Below are 19,777 nucleotides of genomic sequence, written 5' to 3'. Positions count from 1 at the left end.
CTCAATTAAACCAGGCTGGAGGGAAATCCAAGTGCTTTCCTTGAGGCTGCAGTGAGGGATCCCTGCCTGCTCCAGGGCATCCAGCTAACACCAAAGTGCATTTAAAATAAAGCCTTGCCAGGCACCCACAGGAGAAATTTGCTGACGTTATGAGAGGGTGAAAGGAGGAATAATTTGGATTTGGATCTCTGGATCACTGTGGTGGTGTTCACAGGGGTCTGAGGACGAGGGAAGAGACGAGGATCTGGCTCCATGTTTCAGAAGGCTGATTTATTATTTTCTGATATATATTATATTAAAACTATACTAAAAGAATAGAAAAAAGGATTTCATCAGAAGGTTTGAAAGGAATAGAAAGGAATGGAATGATAATAAAATCTTGTGACTGACCAGAGTCTGAGCCAGCTGGACTGTGATTGGCCATTAATTAGAAACAACCACATGAGCCCAATCCCAGATGCACCTGTTGCATTCCACAGCAGCAGATAACCATTGGGTACATTTTGTTCCTGAGGCCTCTCAGCTTCTCAGGAGGAAAAATCCTAAGGAAAAGAGTTTTCATAAAAGATGTCTGTGACAGATCACAAAGCTACATACATATATAATTTATAATCCTGGCCCCTCTAGGACCCAGCATTTTGAAGGTTCCTCATCCATTCAGATTCAAGTGGAAGGTCTGAAAGAGGTTTTAAAGACTTGATGCTACCTGGCCAAAAGCTCATGGACAGACACTCAGGACAGTCTTAAACACCAACAGAGACACTCCCAAAATAAGGAAAATTCCCAAAATAAGGAAAGCTAGCAATCCACTCGGAATTTTCTTATCCTGCCCAGGGCATCAGGTCAGATATATTAAAGGCTATTTCAAAATAAAGTGCAGTAGGAGCATCCCAGAGGCCCAATAACAATATCCTTTCTCTATTGTCCCGACTTTGTTTGCTTGGAAACAAAGCAGACAGATGATTTTAGCATTCCAGAAATTTATAAACAGGGGATGCCTTGTTTCCTACAGAAAGCCACGTCAGCAGAAACGTGCTTAATACCTGCTGGCACAATTTGGGAAAAATTTGAGATAAATAAAAAGTTCTCAAGGAATCCAGGAACAAAATGGGCTGTGGGGATTCTGTATGGAGAAATCCTCTTTTTGGGACCCAACAACATCAGGGCATTGCTGCCATAAAGACGAACCTTGCTCAATTATTTAAATTGGATCATAATTAAAATAAACTGTAAAAAAATCCAAGTAAAGAAACACACCAACCCTGCTGCCCCAACGACCCCAAAATTCATTTTACTACAACAATTACAGATTGCCACTGTTTATTATCCTGATACAACCAGAATGAATTCTGCATTTACCACGCCTCAGGCTTGAAGCTATTTTAAGGAGCCGTTATTTCCCAAATTCTGATTGCAAAACATCCCGTGTTGCAATTAGACAAACAAGAGTTACAGCTTTTAAAGACTCTGATCAAAGAGCAACGACATGATGCAATTGTTTAGATGTTTCCAGGGAGATTTAAAAAGCCAGAAAACACCTGGTGGTTTTAAGAGGTCCTCATGGGAGTTCTTAAACACAGAGCTGGAAATTACACAAATGCCTCTGTGGTTTCTGAGTGTTTTCAGCCTTGCAAATTAACAGAATCTCTTTAATACCTTTGATAATTTATTAGCTCCTGCTGCAAACCCCTAGGCAGCAAATCCCTGATGCCACCAATTCTGCAAATGCATTGCTGCCTGTGATATTTCTGTGCTGCATCCCTCTGATCATTGATCTGAGAGGCTGAAAGCAGCTTGAAAAGTTCCTCTTCTGCCTGAAATCACAATATTTTGCCATGCTTACATCCCACAGACACAATTCATCAATGCATGTAGACCTATATATAATTATAATAACTATAATATATAATAACTATATTATATATAATTATTATAATATGTAATAACTATATTATATATAACTATTATAATATATAATAACTATATTATATATAACTATTATAGTATATAATGGCTATAACATATGAACTATAATGTAATATATAACAACTATAATATATAACAACTAGAGTAGTTATATATCTAACTACAGAAAACTATAATAAAACCACCAATCCAACAAGGAATTTTTAAGAAAAGCATCACGCCCTCCTGACCTAGTGAGATTAAGAAAAAAAAAAAAAATAAACCTCAAATCCATTAAACACAACCACAAGCTCCCAAAAACCAAGAAATGTCATCACCTGCCTTGGGCTGAGGGAAGAGGGGACTTCCCTATGCTCCTGCCCTGCCCTTCCCAGGGTGGAACAAGTCCCTGCTGAACGGGCTCATTTCCCCTTGGGCTTTGTTGCTTCTGTCCCCGAGGAAAATTCCAGTTTCCCTGCAGGGATAAAAGTTCCTGTGAGCCCCTGCATGAATGGCTGCAGTGTTCAGTGCCAGAGCCAGTCATGCTCCCCCAAACAATTGGTGTTTGTGGTCCTCAGGCAGCAGCCCACAGGGCATCAACAAAGGGCTGGCATCACCTCGGGGAGAAAAGTTCATGAGAAATACAATATTTTCCCTAAAATCCATCTTTTTAGTTTCTTATTTTCTCCAAAAATCCACCTTATTTTTTGTTTCATACCTTCTCCAAAAATCCACCTTATTTTTTGTTTCATACCTTCTCCAAAAAGCCACCTTTTTAGTTTCGTACCTTCTCCAAAAATCCACCTTTTTAGTTTCATACCTTCTCCAAAAATCCACCTTTTTCTTTCACCCTTACACATCGAAGCAACTCAACAACCACCACCAAAGCCATGGCGGGTCTCGAAATGAAAAGCAGGTGGGAAATGAGCTTAACTAAGTGAAAACTACAGCTCAGCCTCACTCAAGTCATTAAAAAACGAGGGCAGATCTTGCTCTGAAAATCAATTTTTATGGCAAAGTCTTTAATTCACATAAAATCACAGGTGCAAGGTGTTTTCCGTGTTCAGGCTCTGATTATTCCAAACAGAAATTCCAAGCCCTTCACCCTCACCAGCTCTGAATTCCTCCCTGGAGCTGGTTATCCTGGGAAGGGAGGAGCAGAGATGGATCCTCCAAACCTTGTCCTTCAGGTGGGGTTTTCATCCCCACTCGCCCTGGGCATCCCTCACTTCAATTCCTGCTTCTCCTCATCCTTCCTTTCCCAAAACCTCTGCTCCCCCACAAAGCCACTTCCTCCCCTGGGAACTAAAACCCAACTGGCTCAAGTTTCACTCCCAATCAAATCCCAAATCCCACCTTGCTTTGTTCCCATTCAAACCATCCATGGACTTTCTGTAATCGTTGTTATTTGTACAGAAATCACACCTGAAAAATATTTTCCTCTATTTTGTGCTGTTCTGTCAGCTTTGATTCATTTATTTTGGTGGTAAGAGTCAATTTCTTTGTATAGACATAAATATGGGAAATGGACATTACCCAACGCTGAAACTCTACCAGTTTATCTCCCAAACTCCTTTCCCTCATCAGAGAGAGTGAATCAAATATCTTTGAATAATAAAAAGGTCATTTGAGATGGTTAAAGGTGTCCAAAGCACAAAACAGCACAAGCCATGGTTTATGCTCAGCTTCAGGAGAGCTGATAGAAAGCACTGAATTTGAGTTTCAAACACATCTAAATTCAGAAAAAAACTAAAAATTGTTAAAAACCATTTACCACACTTTTGAAAAAAAAAATAATAATAATAATACCCAGCTGTGGCTGCATTTCTAGCTGAAAAATCACCCCCCATTGGTGTGTCCCTCCCCCAGCCCTGCAAACCTCTCTGGCAGGACAGCTCCTGCCTCTGCTCCTTTCCCACGCTCCAGAGCTGCCTCCCATCACAGCTCCCACTGCAGCCTGTGGAATGAGGGGAAAACCCTCGGGGATGGCCTGGGCAGCCTTAAATCCCATCCCAGGAAAAGTGCCCAGAGCAAAAGTGCCCTGGAAGAGCCTGGGCAGCAGCAGCATCCTGCAGGGATTAACGTCTGGAAACAGCAATGTACAGCTCTGCTCACACAGAGAGGGCTCCAAGGATTTTCCAAAGATTTCCCAAGGAAATTATTCAAGTTTCTTCCTCGGGGAGTTCTGGTAAATGAGGCTACAAGGGTAAATAGTTTGATGCAGTGCAGCAGTTCTGGAGCTTCTTCAGGACAAACTGCACTTGAGTTACACGTGCACAACACTGATAAATAACTCGGGCAGTTCACAGTCAAAGATTCTGTCTTGAGGGGCCCAAAACTGACCCCAGGATTTGAGGTTCCTCCTTGAAAAATGCCCCATTATGACAGAACCAACCGTCTCAACACCACAAGCTCCTAAGTCTATTTCTAATAGCTCAAACTACGTAATGTAAATAGGTCATTATTTAAATATAGTTCCCTGTTTCCACCTTTTCCTTTCCTCTCTGCCTTCCCAGAAATATTTAAGTCTCTACAACTTCCTCTCCCCCCACTTCTGCCAGGAACCAGTGCTGGAGTGGGAGGTTTGCCTGTGGAAAACAGATTAGAATTAAGTGTTGGATCTGTGGCCTTGAAATCTGCCCTCAGCTGAGTTTTTAATTTGGGCTTTTCAAGATTGATCAGCACACGTGTAATTTAAAAGCAATTTGAAGCAGCAAGGTAGGGAGTTTGACTTAAAATTAATGAGCTTTTGACATCTGCAAACAAAATGATAACATGAACCCATTTAAACTCAGGCTTGTGTTTAACAGGGAAAGCATCTATCATTTTAACATGGTTACACAAAGGCTTTTCTGCTGCTATCCTAAAGCTGTTCCACACAATCCTGCTCCCAGCAGCAATTTGCAAACTTGGTTGTATCAGATTAGTAGAAAGACAGGCTGCAGATCAATTAATATCATTGAATAATTAAATGTTTTAAGTGACATTCTGCAGCATGATTGAAGACATTCATGAAACCCAAATTTAAATTAATCAGATTCAGTCCCTGAGATATCTAAACCCACAGAACACAGGGTGCAAACATTATTTATGGCTTGTTTAAATCAGGATTTTACTGCTCAGGAAAGGCCCAGCATTGCAGCTCCAGCAATCCACAGCATATTCCAGCAGAAACCAAGACTAGGAATGCAAAGCAAAATAAATCCTCCAAGGACAACCAGCAGAGATGACAAGATTATAAAGGGCAAAAGACAATCAAGATGGAATTTAGCAAAAGAAACAGTGCACAGGGTGAGGGAAGGGTCAGGAGTGAAAACTGCAGCTGAGGAATTACAGCTCTTGCTAAAGAAATATTTACAGCTCCTTTATCAAATATCCTGCAAACCAGAGAGTCAGTCTTGCCTTCAAGTTGTGATCATGCTGCCTCTTTTATTTACCAGAGTTAGATTTTCTTTTGGACAAGAAATTCCATCCAAAGAACCAAGGGAGGTAAGAGATGACAGGAGCAAATGCCAAGATCAGAGCAGGTGTGGTGTGAACCTCATGGAACTTGGTGCCACCCTTGGGAATTCACAGACAGGACAGCAGCAGCCCCTGGGGCACCTGTGGGATTCCAGAGCTCAGGCAGGGAAGCATCAACTCCACCAACCAACCCAAAGTCAAGCACTGCAACCCCATCCTCACAACCAACCCACATCCCCACCCACCCCAATCACCCCACAGCTTTGTAGAAGAGAAGAGAGATTTCAGGATTACAATTTCTCTGGGTAGCTGCTATTCATAAGAGCCAGGAGAGAACTGTTTTTTTCTTATAGAGAAGTCTCCATAACATTAACAAAAACTTCTCTCCGTCAGTAAACTAAAGAAAGACTATTCCAGAAGTAATAAACTGAGTAAAGTTTTGTTTCTTTACACTGTCAGTGAGAAAGAAAAAAGTTGTGGGGGGAAGAAAAGTGTTCTGAAAGTTTTGTTCTCATTTGTATTACTTTCTTTTAATTATTGCTAATAAAATTTTCTTTCTATCCTTTTAAAATTCTGAGCCTACTTTGCCTTTCTCCTAATCCTACCTCACAATAGAAAGTGAGTACATGAATTATTAACCAGCACTGAACCCCCACACTCACTGCTGTGTTGGAAAGGGGGTTTGGAACCATGGAGTTCCCAGTTCATCCCAGTCTGGCTCAACCAAAATTGCTCTGCAGGTCTCCAGGGGGCTCTGGGATGAACCACAGCAGCTCCAGTTCAGCTCCCTCCAGAAGCTGTTCCAGGGGAAAGAGATTGATTTAGAAGAAAACTCAAACCCACAGCAATTAAGGGAACACCCAACCAGCAGCAAACCTGGAACTGATGGAGCTCAGGAGGGTGAGATCTTGCCATGGAGGTGCAGTTGAGCATTTCATTCTAAATTATTTTCTCCACAGCAACAAAACCTACAAGTTAGAGGTTTATCCTCCAGCTGCCCTGATTATTGTGTCTTCATCTCTTAGAAGTGACACGAGTAACACACTTCTCACTTCTTCCCTTGCAAATCTGTTCTTTGCTCTCTTTAAAATTCATTGTCCTACTAAACCAAAGCCTTCCCAGGTCCTCATTCTTCCTGGTGATTGTTGCTGCTGCATCCCTGTTTGTGTGTTATCTTCAGGGCCCAGCTGCTCTTGGCACAGCTCCTTCCACTGCTGGGGCATCCTCACACTCCTGGGGGAAGAGCTGCCTCCTCCCAAGACAGAAAACCCAGAATTGGCACTTCTGTCACTCAGATATTTTTTTAGTTTATGTCTCATCTCACTTCTGCCTGATTTACGGTTTAGTTTTTTGTCAGACCTCTCATTCTTACCAAAACACTCTCGCTGTACATTAGAAAAAGGAAATGTCAGCTAAGACCAGCTTTCAGGACTGAGCACTTTTTCCTTTTTACAGAGGGGATAAAAGTGATAGAAAAGCCCACAAGTGAGTTGTTGTACATTTGCCAGTGACAATCCACCATCACTGCAAGCCACAAACAAATCCAGCACATTTCTCCCCTCAGCCAGGAAACACCTTTGAACACAGGCAGATCTCTGTGAGCAGATTTGACTTTGCCATTTCAGCACTGAGTCATTTCAGGGAAAAATGCCCTTTCCCCAGCAGCCAAAGGGGAAAGGGCATTTTTGGGGCAGGGGATGTCACTGGTGAGGCATCCTCTGCAGGAAACACAGAGGGTTTGGGCAGGCAGAGGGATATCAGGGATGGAATTGTTATTATACCTGCAGCAAGTAAAAATACTCCATGATGTGAATAACTCAAAGTTAAATCCTGTACAAACACTTCAACAAAATGCTGCTGCTGCTGCTGAGCTCCTCCTAATCGCTGCCTTATCAGTGTCTCATCTCAGCTCTGGCTTACACAAGTATTAAATATATTTGTACAACACACCTGAAGAGGTATCAACATGTCAGCAAGAAGTTTGGAATAAATACAGGCGAGTTTTTTTTCTTACTGTTAACACTCAGAGCATTTGGGATTGTGCAATTCAGATCAGACAGGACAAAAACAACACCAGGATGAAACCCTGTGCAGAAAGGCACAATGAGTAAAAACCACAAGATTAGAGTTTAAAAAGATGCAGAAAACCTGCACAGAGCATCCACTCCTCGTTGAGCCCAAATTCTGCTGCATCACATCCCAAATCAGCTCAAGCAACACCCAAATCATTCCCTGAGACAGCTCTGAGCCCAGAACACCACAGTCACATCCAGGGGAGCCATAAATGCTCCACCAAGACCACACAATTCCAAACTCCTTCATAATTCATGGAGCCAATTCTCAGCACTTCCCATGCTGGGCACAGAACGATATTGCAGCTTACAGAGGGATTTTCTGCCATTAATATTGCAGCAGGAGATCAATAATGAAATGCCCAGCAAGGAGCAGAGAGGTGCTCACTGCAGCCATCCAAACAGCATCCCCCAGCTCTGCCTGCTCTGCTGCTGCTGCCCAACCTGCAGGGATGCTGGAAAAATGCAGCCTCCCCCCCTCAAAAAACTGCAGCCTCCCTGGGGAAAACGCAGCCTCCTCCAAAAAACTTCAGCTTCCCAAAAAAAACTGCAGCCTCCCCCCAAAAAACCTGCAAAACCCCCTAAAAAACCTGCAGCCTCTCCCTGGGAAAAATGCAGCCTTCCCCCAAAAAAACTGCAGCCTCCTCCCAAAAAAACTGTGGCCTCCCTGGGATAAATGCAGCCTCCCCCCCCAAAAAAAAACCTGCAGCCTCCTCCCCAAAAAAACCTGCAGCCCCCCCTCAAAAAACTGCAGCCTCCCCCCAAAAAGCCCTGCAGCCTCTCTCCAGGTAAAATGCAGCCTCCCCCCTCCAAAAAACCCCTGCAGCCTCCCCAGGGGTGCTGGATGAGGAGCAAGTGCCAGAGTTGGAGTCTGAGTCACCAAAGCCACCCCATTGTGCTGTTCATAAAGGAAATGTGGTCCCTTCCTGCCAGCCCCCCTGCAAGAAGGATGCAATTGCATCTTCTACCCAAAACATCTGTTTTCAGCCTCTTCTCCTGAGAAATGTTCATTGCATGTCCAGAGGCAGAATAATTCACTTTAAAAGCCCATTTAAAGGCAGGTTTTCTCCACCAAAACATCACCATTCACTGATGACACCACACACGGGATCTCCAGCCCTGCCATAAATCCAAGCTGAGGAATATTTTGGAAACAAGAGACTGCAACACAACATCACCTTTACAAAATGCCAGCATCATTCCTAGGAGGGACCAGCACAACCCTCAGGTTCCCTAGAGTGGAACCATTTCCCTGCAGAAGCTCCCACACTTCCAGAGAGCAGGGTGGGCTCTGTGTGCTCCCAGCAGCACAACAAACAATTCATTATTCCTGGGGATCTCCCTTGCTGTTCCTCCTCCAGAGCATTCCATGCTTGCTCTTTTTCTATTTTCCACTGCAGCTGACCTGCTCCAAAACCTTGAACAAATTTTCCTGGCATCACCAAGCACGAAGAACATGAACACTTTGCTGATAACAAGAGCTGCAGAGGGGCTTTTGATAAGGGCATGGAGCGACGGGACAATGGGGGAATGGCTTTACACTGAAAGAGGGAACATTTAGATGGAATATTGGGCAGGAATTGTTCCCTGGGAGGGTGGGAGGCCCTGGCACAGGATGCTCTGAGCAGTTTGGCTGCCCCTGGATCCCTGGCAGTGCCCAAGGCCAGGCTGGGACAGTGGGAGGTGTCCCTGCCATGGCAGGGGTGGCACTGGGTGGGATTTGAGGTCTCTTCCAAGGCAAACCCTTCTGTGTTTGTGGAACACGTGGCTCTGGCTCTCAGAAAGCACCAAGGACATCTGTGACAGGGCAGAATTTCTCTGACTTCCTCCAGCTCTATTTCACAGTTCTGGCAGTTTGTCAAGCCCTGTCCACTCGTTTTTCTTCACAAAACCTCTTAAGTGAGTGAGAGAAAGGTCACCCAGTCAGCAGCCAGAGCTCTGCTGGGTCACACTCTGAAACCAGCCCAGTTAATAACACAGCTCTGCAGCTCTGGCCATGACACCAGCAGCTCTGGAAACCCAACAAACTCCAAAATCCTTTCCACCTTCCTGAGAAGGGGCAGAGCCCACTCTGTGCAAGGCAAGGAGCAGCCACCCTCCCTCAGCCCCAGGGAACCTGCGTGGGACAGGGGAGTTTCACACAGGTATTGAAGCTGCTGGGTCCCCCAGCAATCCTTTTCCATCTTGCCATGATTTCAGCCCACACAGCACACTCCTGACACCAGGCAGGAGCTGGGAATGCCGTGGAGGGGGAGGGAAGGAGAGTAGGAATAAGAAAATTCAGGGATTCCAGACAACTCTCTATGAAAAGCCAACCCTTATTCAGAGATGAAAAAACTCGACTGAGTTTGTTAACAGATAAATAACGAGAAACATCTGAGGTGGAAAGCAAGAAAAAATTCAAAATACAAACACACAGGACCCAAATGGGCTAAAATTCCCCAATTTTAGAAATTCCTGTAGCCCAACCAGCCCCAGCACCCTGCTTTAGGTACATAAAGAAGTCTGGCTTTATTAAAGGTGTCAGCAAAGCTTTCAGAGCAGGAATTCAGTTTTGCTCTGTGCCTGGGAGAATCCCTGCATTTCAGGAACACCAAGCACAGCAATCCCTTTCTTGGGGAGCACAGCAAACACACCAAACACTACGCCCACACCATTTTGTTTCTCACATTCTTTTCTTTCCCTTCTTCTCGCACATTTCCGAGCTCTCTCCGCACATTTCAACTCGTCCTGGCACTTGAGAATGGAAATGTTTTCAGCTGAATTCGCTGTGCTGGGAGGTTCCATCATCCCCCAGGTGATGTTTGCATCCCCACCAGCGCGGTCCCCTCCTCCTGGGGACCTCAGCCTGCTTGTCCCCCTCCGTCCCCGCCCTGTTCTCCCCAGTGCCACCCCCCAAACCCCACGGATGGCCCCATAAACACCTCGTTACCCCGTTAGGGCTCCTCTCCAAGCCCAAATTCCACCTGATCAAGACCAAGCCGGTCTCCCTAAACCACCTAAAATTTCCCACTCTAAGCTTAAGTGGTTTCATTTATTCCCCAGCAACGCCAGGTGCGGGATAACGTCCCTCCAGCATGAGGAAAGCACGTTTTATCCACATTTAAATCTCTTCTAAACTACACCCAGCTTCCAGCTGAATATCATTAGTTTCCATCAGAAGTTACTTATTTTATTTATTTATTTACAAGCCCCAAACACAGCACAGACAGAAGGTACAACTGTAACTCACTTAAAATTTTTTTTTTCAATTCTCTGCATCCTTATTTCTACTTTCCACGGATTATAACATCTAAGGGGGAAAAAAAAATCCTTCAAAAATGAAAAGCTCGATAAGCACTGTCTTTTCTTTCAGCTCAGCAGTGTCTACCCCATCCAAATCAGACACAGACAGCTACACAGCTGAACACACAGAAAATCACTTCACGATATGGAAATAAGCCACATGGGGAGGAACCTCCCTGAAAAATTGGGAGAAAAGCAGGAGACAGCCTTTCACAATCAGAAAACACTGCTCCATCCCACCGCAAATACCCGTTAACCCTTTCCACAGAGCCGCGAGTAAAGAGAAAAATAAAATCCCGCAATGGAAAGCAGTGAAAAGCCACGTGAAAACCAACTAATAAATGGAACAAATGGAAATAGAGGGAGTTTAAACAACACCAGCCTTGACCGTGGGAGAGCACAAGAGTCCGTCCGCAGCCACCGGTCCCGCTCACCTGAACGCGGCCCCGCTGACTTCAGGAGGGGCTGGCTGGGAACCGACGGCAGAAAATCGCTTTTAAAGGGGCAGCTCAGGGGGCAGCCCCATCCCGGGAGCGGGGCAGGGCCCGGGGAGCACACCTGGGGTGGATCCGCGGAGATGGCCGGGGATGTCCGGCGATACCCAGGGATGCCAAAGGATATCCAGGGATGTCGAGGGATGAGCGGGGATACCCAGGGATGCCCAGGGATGTCCGGGGATGCCCAAAGAAGCGCGGCGAGCCGGCCGTGCCCTTGGCGCTGCCGCTGCCGGCGCGTCCCGCATCTCCGGGCGCCGCGCGGTCCCAGCCCCGCCGAGGAGCCGCAGCCGCCGCTCCGCCCGCCCGCGCTGCCCCCGCTGCCCTCGCTGCCCTGATGCCGCTGCCCTGATGCCGCTGCCCTGATGCCGCTGCCGGGATGTGGCCGCATTGGAGCCCAGGGCCGGCCCCGGGCAGCGCCGCGCTCCCCCCGTCCGTGCCCGGCTCGGAGCCCCCGGCCGCTGCCGGCACCTGCGGGCGGCGGCATCCCCGTTCCCTCCGCCCTCGCTCCCTCCGCCCTCGCTCACCTGCGCGGCTGCGGCGGCTCCGCGGGCCGCTGGCGGCGCGGCCGGGCCGGCCGGGCAGGCGCTGTGGGCCGGGGCGGCGGCTCCCGGCAGGAAATTTCCCTTTGGCCGCCGCCTCCTCCCGCTGCCGCCGCCGCCGCCGCCGCCGCTGCCGAGCCCCAGCCCGGCCGAGCCCGCGCTCAGCCCGGGCCGCGCCGCCCGCCGCGCCGCCTGGCGGACACAGCGCGCACTGCAGCGGGAGCGGCCCCGCCGCCGGGGGACGCGGCCTTGGGGCTCTGTCGGCGACAGCGACAGCGACAGCCACAGCCCCGGCACCGCCACCGCAGCCCCGGCACCGCCACCACAGCCCCGCCGCACACACCGACCGCGCTGCGAGCGCCCGGCTCCCTCCAGAGCTCCCCCCGAGCTCCCCCCAGGGCCGCCGGCTGCAGAGATGCCGCACCTGCCCGTGTCCCCATCCACGCCGCGATGTCGCCAGGAGCGGCCCCTGCGCTCGGGATGCCCGCACGCTCCGGCCCCTCGGTGCCCAGCCCGCCCGGGATGTGTCGCTGCCTGCGGCGCGAGGGACGCACCTGGGGCTGGCCGTGCCCGGTGTCCCCTGCGAGGGACAGCGAGCGGGACGGGACGGCCGGAATAGCAGCGAAAGGTGGGGAAGGAGGGCAGGGAGGAGGGGATTTGCGGGAGTCAGGAGCTCAAGGCGCTTCTTGGCTCCAGTCCCTGCCACACACCTTTCCCAGAGCCACAGGAGCCTCCCAGCAGGAGAAATCCCTGCTCCGGGAGGGATCTGGAAACTCTTCCCCAACGATTCTCTGCGTTACTTTCAGACACCCCCATACCCATGCACAGCGTGTTTAAGTTTTCCACAAGATGTCCCAGAGCAAGAAGAGCATCCCAGCAGGAGAAACCCCTCCTCCAGGAGAGATCCTAAAAGTCTTTCCTAAAAGTAATCAAACTCTGGATTACTTTCAAGCCCCAATGCCCATGCACACGATATTTAAGTTTTCCCAAGGATGTTCCAGATTAAGAAGAGCATCCCAGCAGGAGAAATCCCTCCTCCAGGAGACATCCTAAAAGTCTTTCCCAACCTTAATATTTCTATATTTTCCTTTCAACCTTCCCCATATCAATGCACACCATATTTAAGTTTTCCACAAGGTGTCCCAGAGCAAGAAGAGGATTCCAGCAGGAGAAACCCCTCCTCCAGGAGAGATCCTAGAAGTCTTTCCTAAAATTAATCAAACTCTGGGGTGTTTTCAAACCCCTCAATGCCCATGCACACTGTGTTTAAGCTTTCCAAAAGATGTCCCAGAGCAAGAAGAGCATCCCAGCAGGAGAAATCCCTCCTCCAGGAGAGATCCTAAAAGTCTTTCCCAACTTTAATGTTTCTATATTTTCCTTTCAATATTCTCCATATCAATGCACACTCTATTATACTATATATAAGCTATATATACTATTATATAAACTATATTAAGTTTTCCCAAAGATGTCTCAGAGCAAGAAGAGGATCCCAGCAGGAGAAGAAAGATCCAAGCAAACTTAAAAGCCTTTTCTCACCTTAATGTTTCTGTATTTTAATTTCAACCTCCCCCATATCAATGCACACCATATTTAAGTTTTCCACAAGGTGTCCCAGAGCAAGAAGAGGATCCCAACAGGAGAAATCCCTCCTCCAGGAGAGATCCAAGTGATCCTAAAAGTCTTTCCTGACCTTAAGCACACTCTGGATTACTTGCAAACCCCTCAATGCCCATGCACATAATATTTAAATTTTCCAAAGGACATCCCAGAGCAAGAAGAGCATCCCAGCAGGAGAAATCCCTCCTCCAGGAGAGATCCAAGTGGTTTTAATAAACTTTCCCAACCTTAATGATTCTCTGTGTTATTTCCCAAACCCCCACACCCACTCAGACAACATTTCGGTGCTCCAAAGGATGTCATACAATGGGGAGGTGCAAAGAAAGACCCAGCAGAAGGAAAAAAAAACATCAGAACATCTGTGAATGTTTGTGTCTTGTGCAGGAAACTTCATCAGGGCCTAATTACATCCCTTTGGCATCGTGTTGACAAGGAAACAGCAATTTAGTGGGGGCTGAAATCCCGTGAGCACACGTGGCAGGGCACAGCACCAGGGAGGAGCTGGATTTTAATGAACATTTTTTGCAGATAAATGGCTGCAAGTCAGCGATTTTCTCACTGAGAACCACTTGCAAGGAATTGGATATTAATTTAAATGAGTGCTTGTAGCCAGGAGATAAAATAAATAGAATTATTAGATGTGTTGGACAAAATAACCACATTTTCTAGTAGTGCAGGGATTAAAGATACTATTAGGCTGTGTGGTCCCAAAATTAATTAGTCATGAGGCAGAAATGGGAAGCCAAGTTGTACAATAAAGTTTTTAAAGCATTATTTGGTGTGAAGGGATTTGCTGGAGAGAAGAACATGTAAATAATATCCAAATAAATTGTGCCACTGTGAAACAAAGCTGTAAAAGGAACACCCAATCTTGCCCACCCATGCCCATAATTGATGATTATATTGATAATTCAGCCTTGTTAATCCCCAGCTCTGCGTCCTCCCAGTCCCTTCCAGGATGCTCCAAGCCAGGTTTATGCCACTTGTGTTTTCCAGGATACATCAACGAGCTGGAGCCAACAGCCTGAGGCTGATTCAGAAAAACAGCCCAGGGTGCTGCTCCCTGATGGAGAGCTCCAGCCAGAAATCCAGATTCACAGTCCAGGAGTGGGGATCTGAAGGATGAAGTGCCTTGAAACCCAATTTCAGATCTCTGCAGACAAGGTCTGAAGGGAATTTCTGTGGAGAAAGGGGAGAGGAGGACGAACAAGGCTGCTCTGAGGTTTGTAGCCATTCAGTAGCAATTTAATGCCCTTGACAGAGGGAAGACACAAGCTGCACCAAAAACTAAATTTAAGGAAGTGGAAGGCTGAAATATTGTGCAAAAATAAGCCAACACCAAGCAGCTGATCCTACATTTATCCCAGTTCTGGGATAATCCAATATCCCACAGGGACTTTCCTTCCCCCAGCTCCCAGCTCCCAGCCCAGGTTTCTTTTCCTCTCTTTCCATCACAAATCCAGCCCCTCTCAGCAGTGGCAGCTCTTGGGCAGCCCTTTCACCTTTGCTTCCCATTTTCCAGAGATGCTGCAGGGCCAGCCCCAGCCCCTGCATCCCTTCCTTGGAAGGAATTTATCCCACCAGAATTGCTGGGAACTTCACCCAGAGCAATTCCAGGCTTAAGCTCAGGGAATAAATGGTAGAAAAATGCAATATTTGAACACCAACATTTTATTTTGGGTATTCCAGCATGCTAACCTTGGTGGCAGGGCAGTAAATTGGTCTCCTTGCTGATGTAGTGGAAGAAAAATAAGAAAAATAATTTCTTATTATTTTATACAAGGTAAGAAATTTCCCTTTATTCCTCACAGCTTCACTCAAATCCTGGCTGATTTCCACTATGTTAATGAAGCATTTTAATTATTTAGGAATAAAACTTAAATAATTGTTTAAAATTATATTTATATATTCCTATAAATAGTGACCTCAAAGATATCATCAAAGTCTCAAATTCCCCAAAAAAATCAGAAAATCAGAGGCAGAACAGCAAAAATCTGACACAGACCAAGGATATCTGGGGCTGCAAACACAGCTCAGCCTGAAAAGCTCTTCAAAGTAGGAATAATTGGGCAAGCTCAAGAAAATAAATGATAGGAAAGAGGCAATATTTGGCCACCAACATTTTATTTGGGTGTTTCAGCATGATGCCCTTGGTAGAGCAGGGTGGATCAGTCCTTTTGCTGATGCACTGGAACAAAAATTGTAAATTCCTGAAAAAATCAGGAAATCAGAGGCAGGACAGCAAAAACCACAGATTTCTGATGCTGCAAAAACATCTCAGCCTGAAAACACAAGGAAAACTCTTCAATGTATGAATAATTGGGTAAAAGCAGGAGGCTGTGTGATATTGCAGCAGCAGTTCATTCAATGACTTCAAAGGGCTGTTTGCCAAAGGTTTTTCCATTTGGAATCCAAAATGAGGAGTCTGTAGGAATAGATTGAAGCGTTCAAGCCTGCATCTCTTTAGAATTGTTACAGAAATTGCAAGAAGGGAAAGCCTGCCCTGCCTGCTCTTCTCTCCACCTCCACCTCAAGGGGCTGTTTTAAACACTCCACACCTTGAAGCAGCTTCAAAGCCACGCTTTATTAAAATTAAAATTAAAATTAAAATTAAAATTAAAATTAAAATATTGCAAAGGCTGTATTTGCCATTTCTTCCAATGCCAGGAGTGGTTTTTGCCCCTCACCCTTCAATAAACTGCGCTTGACCACTCAATTTCACTATTCAGGCATAAATTCAAACATGTTAACAGCAAAAATCATCATTTTAAAGCTGTGGCATCTTTCAGGGCATGCAGAAAAGACACCCTGAGATATCTTAAAGGCTTTAGTGGAGCTCTGTTGTTTGGGGAAATGCAGACACTGACTTCTGGAGTGGGGAAAAAGAAAGGGAAATATCTCTATGGTTTCAAGATTTCATTTTAAAACTCTCTTATTTTACCATAAAGGCCTGCAAACATTGCCACCAAGGATTTTCCAGCTTGGAAATGGAGATAAACAGCACAAAGAAGGAGTCAGATGCTCAGGGAGCTGCTGCTCCCCTTGCCCTGCCAGGATGGGTGTCCTGGGAGAAGCTGGGGAGGGTTTCCATGGAAGGATTTATTTCCCATCCAATCTTACTGCTGGATCATTTCTTACCCCAATATCTTTGAGAAAAGGCAATTTCAGGGCTGCCATGTGAGCAAGGGCTGTTCCCACTTCCCAAATCCCAGCTAACCTGGAGCTTTGGAGCCATTCCTTCTTTTCCTGGCACTTCAGGCCTTTCTACAAAAATCCAGAGTGGGCACAACTCACATCCAAGGGATGCCCTGGCAGCAATAATCACTTTAAATACCCAGGATTTTGCACATTTGTGCTGATTCCAGTGCGGTGGCTTTGGGACCTTCCATTTCTTTTAATTCCCAGTTGGAAATAATCCTATTTTTTTCACCTATTTTTTCCCAGTTCCTGCTGGAGTGAGAGGATGGAGCTCTGAGGGGTTGGTGACAACATTCCACCTGTCTGAGGGACAACATTCCAGCTGTGATCCCACTCCAACATCACAGCTCAGACATCCACAAACATCCCAGGATGGAGCTCTCAGCTGAGAAATTCTGGGCATTTTCTGGCAAGAAATACAAGCAACATTTCAAACCTGTTTGCTTTGTCTTTCAAAAGTACTGTGGGGGAAAAAAAAAATAGTCAGAAAATACTATTAATAAAGTAATAAAAAAATAGTTACTCAGAAAAGCCTATTAATAAAAGAATAAATTAATAAAAAACAGGAGAGAAGAAATCAGGAGATGGAATTATGCAAATCCAGGCCATGGGCAGGGATCCATAAAAATGCTGCTCACACCCCTCTCTTCCAAGAAGTTCCAAAGTTTTCCAAGGAGTGGTTGCAATCATTTTGCAGATCAGTGCAGCTTCACATTTCTCAAGCCCAGCTCCAACAAGCTCATGATGCTTGATCCCATTTCCCTGTGCCAGACCAGAGGCACAAACAAATCCCTGTTTCCATCTCAATGGTGCAAAGTGCCAGAGAAAAACCCCCGGATTTTATTCTTAATATTCTATAATTTGCTTTCATTCCAATTTATCCATCCCAGAAGAGGGAAAGACAACATTAGCAACACGTGGCTGGATCCTGAGTGGAGTCCATGGACTGGTCCTGCACATCCTGGAAGCTTCTGGAATCTTTTTGGAGCCAAAAGCAGCTGAGCTCCTCTGCAACCAGGGATGGGAAATGGAAATGCAGGAGGATCTCAGGGCTTGGGGGACACACGAGGAGGCACCAGGAAGGTCAGGCCCATGGAAAATCCCAAATTTCAGCAGCACCTCCCGCCAACCCTGCTGCCAAGTCGCCCTGCCAGCAGCCAGTTTTAAATGAAATATTTCAACAGAACGTTTTAAAAAGGTTTTAAATGAAATATGGTTTTGAATGAAATATTTCAACAGAACATTTTTAAACCACCAGCAGTGAAGCTCTGCAGCTGCAGCAGCACTGGGAATCATTTGCAGTGGCTTCATCTTGAATTTCCCTGCTGCTGCTGCTGAGCACAGCTCAGAGCTTTGACCTGGGAGCCAAACCTTGGATCTTGCCCTGCTGGCACTTGAAAGTTTCTTCATCCTACCCTACATCCTGATTCCAATAACATATTTTAAAAATTTATTAGTAATTACACCCAATTTGCTAAAAAAAAACCCCAATAAATAAGGCTTTTCAACCTTTCCTTTCCTTCTTCTCTATTAAATCACTTTTAAAAAATATTCCATTTTCCCTAAATATTAAAATAATATTTTTAATGAATTGTAACATGTAATCTAATAAATAAATTAAAATAAATAGAAATAAATAGTAATAAAAACAATAAGTAATATAATTAATATAATTATAAAGTATATATTTTAATATATATAAAGTATATAGAATTAATATAATAATATATAAATAATATATAATTAATGTGGGTAATAATATAATTATAAACAATATAATTATAAATAAAGTGTGAAACAGTAAATAATACATAAATGAAAAATAAATAAATCTAAATAATTCCTAATATTTAATTAATCCTAATATTTACTCTAATAAACTTTCTTTGTATAATCTGCAATTTATCTAAAATAAAAATTAAACTATCCAAAGGATGTTCTTGGGAGAAAATGCCAGAATCCCGGGATGGTTTGGGTTGGGAAGGGCCTTAAATCCCATCCAGTGCCACCCCTGCCAGGGACAGGGACAGGGACACTTCCCCTGTCCCAGGCTGCTCCAGCCTGGCCTTGGGCACTGCCAGGGGCAGCCCCAGCTGCTCTGGGCACCCTCCCAGGGAACAATTCCTCCCTAATCTCTGCTCCTTCTGCAGCTCTGGGCAAAGCACCATAAGATTTTTTTTTTTCCCCATGTAAGAACGTGTTTGCAACATTAAAGAATGGATGTGCGTGAGAAGTTTGCATTTAAAAACTTTCCTTTTGTATTTTTGATTGAAAGTAAACGGATTTAAACAGAAGGGAAATACTGACATCAGCAAGGTTTCAAAACAAGGGGTGATTTTATGTAGAAGGGATTGCAGATCTCTGCTGCCCCCCTGGTTCATAACAAATAATGGGATTTTGCTCTTTGGTCGCTGTCAGGGCTGAGTCAGGGTCCGTGGGGGCAGAGTTGGGGAGGTGCTGATCAGGAAATGTTTTCTGTGACTCAGAGGAAACCAATCTCCTTTCTCCTGTCTCTCTCAAGGTGAGGGGTGTCCTGTCAAACTGCAGCTTTAATTCCAGGGTTTGTGATGTTTTTACAGGTAGCTGTGAGAAAAAAAAGACAAGGAATCATAGCCTAGGCAGAGAATGAACCTCAAGGTGACAAGCAAGAAAAAAGCAAATTATGGTCTCATTTACAGAGCAATTCCCTGAGCCACAGGAGAGCTTCAATGATTTGAGCCATAACAATTTGAGCTGAGTCACCAAAAACTCAATATAATTGAGTCAGGTTGCAAGGAAGGAACTCCAGGCCATTCACATGCTCTGAGGCTCTGCTATTCTGTATTTTTAAAGGGCTGCCTGCTCAATTCATCAACACTGAAGGAGCTGAGAAATCATTCCCTGGAAGTTTTTACCAAGACAAATACCAGCTCTTAAACACTGAATTTTTAAAGCCATATTTTATAGGGACAGGTGGCACTGCTGATGGCAGGAGGGCAGGTTCCAGCTCAGTTTATTAGAAACATCCTTAGATTATAAAGTCTTGGACTATGTCCTGTGGAGAATAGAACTGTTGGATTAATGAACCTGGAGAGGTGGATCAGCCATTCAGCCTCCCCATATTTCTGTGGTTAAAATTTAACTGGGTACTGGGCAGAAAGTGAGGCAGGTTTCTTATTATTTTATACAGGGTAAGAAATTGCCCTTTATTCCTCAGAGC

The 19,777-nt window shown here is 45.4% G+C and overlaps 1 protein-coding gene across 4 annotated transcripts in view; it reads right to left on the bottom strand.

Annotated features, from left to right (window-relative positions):
• The window catches only part of PTPRE (protein tyrosine phosphatase receptor type E), a 92,366-nt gene extending 80,463 nt beyond the window's left edge, over positions 1-11,903 (bottom strand). Inside the window, exon 1 of one of the 4 annotated variants that reach the window (XM_071446123.1) lies at positions 11,746-11,903. Coding sequence is in view for 1 of the 4 variants with exons in the window: in XM_071446121.1 (XP_071302222.1) it covers positions 2,244-2,449 (206 nt within the window). In the remaining 3 variants the exon portion in view is untranslated. Of the gene's footprint in view, positions 1-2,243; positions 2,480-11,158; positions 11,380-11,745 lie in introns of those variants that run through there. The other 3 variants (XM_071446124.1, XM_071446121.1, XM_071446125.1) reach the window with 3 other exon arrangements.
• Positions 11,904-19,777: the final 7,874 nt, after the last annotated feature.

Source organism: Agelaius tricolor, unplaced genomic scaffold, assembly GCF_023055355.1.
Source record: "Agelaius tricolor isolate 1412-34295 unplaced genomic scaffold, bAgeTri1.0.p SCAF_22, whole genome shotgun sequence".
Lineage (NCBI taxonomy): Eukaryota > Metazoa > Chordata > Aves > Passeriformes > Icteridae > Agelaius > Agelaius tricolor.
The sequence above is the reverse complement of the archived record's forward strand: the minus strand, read 5'-3'. Positions and strand labels throughout refer to the sequence as shown.